General features: G+C 43.0%; 1 protein-coding gene across 1 annotated transcript; it reads left to right on the plus strand.

The window, feature by feature from the left end:
- Positions 1-441: 441 nt before the first annotated feature.
- On the plus strand, positions 442-5,247 carry SLC35E3 (solute carrier family 35 member E3). Its single transcript, XM_054278681.1, has 5 exons — positions 442-862; positions 950-1,060; positions 2,597-2,755; positions 3,682-3,764; positions 4,170-5,247. The coding sequence occupies exons 1-5, from the start codon at positions 473-475 to the stop codon at positions 4,354-4,356; spliced, it is 930 nt and encodes a 309-aa protein (XP_054134656.1). The 5' UTR covers positions 442-472; the 3' UTR covers positions 4,357-5,247.
- The last annotated feature ends 1,668 nt before the right edge of the window (positions 5,248-6,915 follow it).

The raw sequence follows: 6,915 nt of genomic DNA on the forward strand, positions 1-6,915 counted from the left end.
ACACACACTTTTAGCTGCCTTTCCCCTAGCTAGACAGAGTGCAGAGGACACGTAGTGCAGTTAGGCAAGGACTTTGGCTCCTTCACCCTAGTTGCTGTCTCTTGACACCTGGCAAGGAACGTACTTTGTGCTGTACATCGTGCGTACAATGGCGTGTTTGTGGAAATGCCCAGTCCCGTTGTGGAGCGGTACTCGTGGCTTGGAGCCGGGGTGCGTGTCTGCGCCTCGGGGCTGTTGGGCAGGCTATGGGGGCGCACACACACTCACATACACACACACACAGGCTCTCACATGCACACACACACGCAGGGCCGTCCCTGCCGCCCGGGCCGGGCGGGCGCAGCCGTTCGCAGCGGGCGGGGCCACCGGAAGGCGCGAGCCCACGTGTCCCGGCGGGCGGGCGGAGCGGAGCGGGCGGGGAGGCGGCGGCGGGCCCGGCCGGTGCGCGGGCGGCCGCCGGGCTGCCTCAGCCATGGGCTGGCTGCCGGCGCAGGGCCGGCTGGCGGCGGGGCTGCTGGTCAATCTGGCCGCCTCCATCTGCATCGTCTTCCTGAACAAATGGCTGTACGTGCGGCTGGGCTTCCCCAACCTCAGCCTCACCCTGGTGCACTTCGCCATCACCTGGCTCGGTCTCTACCTGTGCCAGGCGCTCGGCGCCTTCTCCCCCAAGAGCCTCCAGCCCGCGCAGGTGCTGCCGCTGGCCCTCAGCTTCTGCGGCTTCGTCGTCTTCACCAACCTCTCCCTGCAGAGCAACACCATCGGTACCTACCAGCTGGCCAAGGCCATGACCACGCCGGTCATCGTGGTCATCCAGAGCGTGGCTTACGGCAAGACTTTCCCTCTGCGGATCAAGCTGACCCTGGTGAGGAGGCGGTGGGGCCCAGGGGAGCGGGGAGGGACAGCGCCGAGGGCGACGACCCCGCCTAAAACCGCCGTGTCCCCTCCACAGGTCCCCATCACGCTGGGTGTTTTCCTCAACTCCTACTACGACGTGAAGTTCAATGTTCTGGGGATGGCGTTCGCCACCCTGGGCGTGCTGGTGACCTCGCTGTACCAAGTGGTGGGTAACGGCGGCCGCGGGAGCCTGCGGGGGCTGGGCTCCCTTGGGATGCTGCCCCTCGCTTCGGTCGCCTTTATGTAGCGCCCAGCCCCCAGGAAACCTTCCCTGCTCCGTTATTTCTTTTTTATAACCCCCACCAAATTATGATAGTCCACCATAACTCCTGGTAAATTAGGAGACAAACTCCTGATCGTCCTTGCTGCTAAAAATTGGGGTGTCATCTTTAACGTGAGCGTTATTTTCAAGGGGCGAAGATTGCTTTAGCGGTAAAACTCCTTTTTTTCTAGAGGGAACAGATGTTTTCCTTGCTGAAGCAAGTGCCTTGCGTTTGAGCTTTTTCCCTAGAAAGGATGTTTTCCAGTCCTTCAATCCCATGGTTTATCCTTGAGCTATTTGCATTTTATCAGTATCCTCCTTCAGTTTCAACTATATACATTCTAAGGTGTTTTTGTAGAGGATGGATTAATACATAAACGCACAATACAACCTTCCTGGATAATCGTGATTTTAAAAATTTATATGGCCAAGGACTGCCTCAGCCCTTTCTGCTGTAACGTTGTGCTAATAGCTCACCCGATTTGTTATTAACCATGACTGTAAGAGCCTCCTAGATTAGAAACTCTTGTCATGTCAATGTGATAGATTTAAACGTGAATTTCTTTTAGGAGGCATACTGTGCCTCAAAAAAAAAAAGTGAGGCTCTTTGACCCGTAGTGTGTAAGATGATAAATAATGGTCTCTTGACCTGTTTTGGGGCAGGAGGAGGAAAGAGGTGCTGCATAATGACATTAACTGATGATTTGTGTGCTGGAGAAATAATGGTACTTGGGTAAAATTATCTAGATTAAAAACTGTGAGCAAGTTTATATGCCAGAATCCATGTCACCAGTTAATGTGATTTAAGTAAGTATTAAATGTCAGTTTTCAGCACAAGGGAAAAATGTGTTCTTTTGGCTGCAACGTCTGTCTTCATAGCCATAGATAAGTAATATTTCTGAAAGCATGCAACCTTAAAAATTGAAGTTTGAGTCAATTATAATCAATATTGAAATGAAATCTGTTAAATCCAGAATAAACTGACAAAAGACAAATGTGTACTGGTTTTGTTAGCTTGTATGTACAAGAAAATGAGGAAGAAAGGAGCAGAATCCAGTGCCTGCTTAGGAAAGGATACTCAGGTCCAACACAGGCAGGATCTGGAACTTATAAAATAAAGGGGAGCTGCTGTTTTCTTCCCAGCTCCTCAACCTACTTGTTTTTCGTCAAGTATGATAATTTACCCCCAGGCTAGGTGAAAAGGAAAGTTGAGGCACTCTTTTCACTGCCCCTGCATACAATTTTCTCATGTCTTTTTCACTTGAAAGAGACAAACACGTGGGGCCTCCACTGAGGCAAAGGTGAGGCTCAACAGCCTGTTTAAGTGGTGTTGTCCACGTGAGACTCCCTCTGCGTTAGTGGCCAGTTTGCTTTTGCTCAGGTTTTTCAGTTTATGGGGGTTTTTTTCTCATGTTTAACAGCTTTCTCTTTTGGTTTTAGTGGGTAGGTGCTAAGCAGCACGAGTTGCAGGTAAACTCCATGCAGCTGCTGTACTATCAGGCGCCGATGTCCTCAGCCATGCTGTTGTTCATCATACCCTTCTTCGAGCCAGTCTTTGGAGAGGGGGGAATATTTGGGCCCTGGACGCTTTCTGCTGTGGTAAGGCTTTTGTTGACTTTATTTGAATAATTATCACTGGTGTAGTTAAATTTGATAGTAAGATTCGTTTCTTTGTGGAACAGAAAGATTTTTGTCCAGCTGTTGTCCATGGTGAGATGAGAGGGACATGTGCAGGACAAAAAGCCCCTTGCTGAGTCTGCCCTGCTTCCTCTGAGAGGAGCGAGTCTGTCAATTGATTTATCTCCTTATTCTTGTTTCTGTTTAGAGGGCATCTGAACAACAGGAAAATCTATCAAAATCCAGAAGCTTCCCCTAGTGTATGAAGTGCTCTATTTCTAGCTCTCACTGTCCACTCAGAGAAGGACACTCTCAACTTCTCTTCTGTGGAAGGATGCCAACATTGATTGTTCTCTAGAATTAGTAGTTTATTTTCTCCAAGAAGACTACAGTTTCTCTCAATATCCTTCTGTCCAAAAAAGAGCCAGTGACATATTCTTACTACTGCTGATTGTGCCCCTCAGTGATGGGTCATCTCTTGTAGCATTGTATTTTATGAATGGGATAGCAAGTATTCACAGTAATAAAATCAGATATTTTGCTGAAATAGTTTTTGTTGTGACCATAAATTAGACTTTATCTCAAAGTTAAAGTATACAACCTCTATGTGAATGAGTATCCAGATTTTCCAAATCACTCTTAAATGTTCACCAAGAGTAAAGGAGAAAAGGCCTGTGGCTCTGTCAGTGTATATTTATGGATGTCATAAATATACATGTCACTGAGCTGCTTATACACCTCACCAGTGTCTGTACTGGTTTGAAACTGTTTCTATTTTTGTTCTCCATATGTTTTTCTTGCCTGATATTTTGCATTTGAAAGTAAATGAAACTAAATAAATAACCTGGAATGTATCTACAAACTGCCAAAAGCAAGTCAGATTACTGACTGTGTCCATTAATCCACAGATAATGGTACTGCTGTCTGGAATAATAGCCTTTATGGTAAACTTGTCCATTTACTGGATCATTGGAAATACATCACCTGTCACGTATCCTTTGCAACACTGGTGGTTTCTCCTGTTTCCAGATTAATTATGTGGGAATTCATTGGGGCTGATTAATGTGGGAAAATTGCTTGATAACCTTCCTGGTTTGGGATTTGTATAGGTAATGGCTGTTCATTCACTGACCTTCATACCTGCAAGGAATATTAACTCACGCTTTGGCTGCCTTGGGGAAGTGTTGGCATGTCCATCAGACTGCAGTGAAAAGGGGTGAAAGGCTTTAGGTGGGGGTAAATACAGCCACAGAGATCTGTATGAGAAAACTGTATTGAGTTGAGTCAACACAGTGTGTACCATTGCATGCTTTGAGTGGAACTAATGAAAATTCCAAGGGTGTATTTTTACAAAAAATAATACTGCTATTGGCTATTATCCTTAACAGATGTCTAGGTATAACATGTTTGGACATTTCAAGTTCTGCATCACCCTCCTGGGAGGGTGCCTCTTATTTAAGGATCCATTGTCTGTTAACCAAGGCCTTGGGATTCTGTGCACACTGTTTGGCATTTTAGCCTACACCCACTTCAAGCTTAGTGAGCAGGAAAGCAATAAGAGTAAATTGGCCCAGCGTCCATAGAGCAAGTTTCTGAAGACTGTTGTGAAGGAAAACAAGTATTTAAATATGCATTGATTTTAGAATGCACAAAATTGCCTCATCCACTTAGATCTATGGTTTTAGTTTAAGTGCCAGGATTGTTATTCTGTAACTAAACCAAACAAACTGAAGGATGTAAAATTCTGGGGTTTTGCCATCTCAGTCTGTCCTATCACTTTCATTAAATTAAAACACTAACTTGAAAGAGAAAAAGGCACACTTCAAATTGCTGTGGAAATTGTATTGAAGTAATTATATTTTTTGCATACCAAATGAGATCGTGATGGCTACAGTTATAGTACAGAGAGAAAGAAAAAGAATCCTTTCTCTGTGATCAAGCCAGTATTGCCATTATGAAGAAATTTGGAGACACTTTTATGCAGATGTTCTGGTGTGTAGTGATGCTTCCTCATTTTTGTCGGATTAACAATGAAGAGGGAAACATACTTTGTCCAATCATTTAAAAAAAGGCTGCCAGACTCATTCCTATTTCTTGTATATGCTTTCTTATGTATGACTTCAACACAGGGGTAGATTTTTAGATGAAGAAAGTAGATAAAATTACAGGTGAAGAGAAAAACAGAAAACTTGAAGCCACAGGCCAAGGTGTGGGAAAGTAGGAAATTGGATCTAAACAGTTCATCTTAATTTTTTCTTCTAATTTGTCAGGACATTCATGAAGTAATTGACGTTTTGAAAATGTTGTTACTGCTTTATCATTTTCTCTGTGCCAAAACCAAGACTTTACACAAGATCTTGTAAATACTACCTGTGAGCCCAATAAAATCTCTGGTTTTGTGGTAGTAACCAAATGTTTTGCAGCCCTTGCACACAGACACCCATGCTAAAATATATTTTCGGGAAGGCTTTGGAAAGGTCACCGTCTTTAACGGGTGTGAAGGCTGCCCAGTTCTCTCTCCTGCCTTCAGCACCACCTCCCTTGCTCCCACGCCTTTCCCCAAGAGTTACCTTGGGTGGGATCTGCAGCTTTGTCATCGTCTGGGGAGAGGCCCAGGGGCTGGCTGGACAATGCTGGGTGTGAGGCAGCATTTCCCCAACAGACAGTCCCGGGAAATGTATCCGAATGACTGAAGAGTGCAAGGTGGGACCTGCTGCTCTAATTTAGAAATGCTTTGAAATTTTTTTATGACAGTATCAGGCACTTATTTTGACAACGTGGATGGAAGAAGTTCAGTGCTGTTCTAGTTAAAAAAAGGAAAGAAAAAATAACTGCTTTCTGCAAATCCGGTGAGAACATATGTTCACTAGATTTGCAGGGTTAGAATTTAATTGCAGTATCTTAATCCTTACATGTTGGGGTTTGTTTAGTCTTCATCTACCTCTGTCAGATTTAAAGAGGGCAATTGTGTGGACAAAACCAAGTATTTAAATTGTGCAGCCACTGACAGAAATAATATTTAGTTCCTCTAAGTTTTTTACAATAGAGGCAAGAAGTCTTTGTGTTGGAAACAATGCAACCTTTCTCAAGCTTGTTTATTTATTCTGTTACAGAGTTCTTGATTTAAGAAAAAGTTATTCCTCTGTGTAACCTAAGATTATACGGTAATACTCTATATCATTTCAGAGCTACAAACACCTGAAAAATTTTACATCTTTACCAACTGTTTCTTGGACATTGTACTGGTCCAAGAATAATTTTTTAAGTACAGTTTTGTAGATCTGTATAATTAGTTTAAAAATACAGCCTGGACTACTGAAAGATGTGTTCAGATGGTCAAGCTCTGGATGCAAATCCTTCAGTATGTACACTGAGAAAGCCATTTCCATTAATTTGTGCTGTGCACAAGTTCTTTTGAGATGTAGATAGACTGCAGAGAAACAGCTAGGAAACAACTGAATCACATGCCTATATGACAAAAATATTTGAGATGAGATGGATGTAAATATATATATATGAAGTAGTAGAATGAACTAAACAACCATGCCTGGAAATCCAAAAGACTCCGTAAGGAGAGGAGCAGATCTGCAAGAGAAAGTTAAGAGCATCATTTAAAAAGTACATTATAAATATAATCTGGTGCTGAAAGGTGTGTGTGTGTGTGTATGAGTCACTTAAGTGATGTGATATTTTTTTCATGCATTCAAGAACTCTCTTTTGAGATTTACTTCTTGTATCTAATAAAGAAAGTATCTTGAACTTTGTCATTTGTTTCAAAATATTAAATCCAGGATGCTTGTGTAATTGTGGGATAAATAGATCTTTCTATGTATTGTTTCTTTGGATACCATGTGTAGGGTGGGAATAAATTTTTAATCATTTATCTGATTCCTGCTTATTGCAGAAGAGAGGAGTTGTTCTTGTCTTTTTTCTTCTTCTGTTTGAATTACATAACTTTGGGGGTCTAGGTGTGTATAACACAAAATGGTACCACATGGATTTCTGTCCACATGAGTACAGCAGGGGGTTTGAACTTTTTGGACTCATGGCACAAATGAGGAAAACTGAGTCCTGAGGTAAAACTGGAGTCCTACAAAAATTACTGATACTTGTTTATTCTGATTTTCATTACATCACTTGAA

The sequence above is a fragment of the Melozone crissalis genome, unplaced genomic scaffold (assembly GCF_028551555.1).
Source record: "Melozone crissalis strain CALT ecotype California unplaced genomic scaffold, PUWL_Pcris_2 ptg000004l_1, whole genome shotgun sequence".
NCBI classification, from domain to species: Eukaryota; Metazoa; Chordata; class Aves; order Passeriformes; family Passerellidae; genus Melozone; species Melozone crissalis.

Coding starts and splice junctions, on each gene's coding strand:
- SLC35E3 (XM_054278681.1), top strand. CDS start 473: ATGGGCTGGCTGCCGGCGCAGGGCCGGCTGGCGGCGGGGCTGCTGGTC. Junction 2,756..3,681: donor CCTGGACGCTTTCTGCTGTG/GTAAGGCTTTTG, acceptor ATTAATCCACAG/ATAATGGTACTGCTGTCTGG. Junction 3,765..4,169: donor GGAAATACATCACCTGTCAC/GTATCCTTTGCA, acceptor ACAGATGTCTAG/GTATAACATGTTTGGACATT.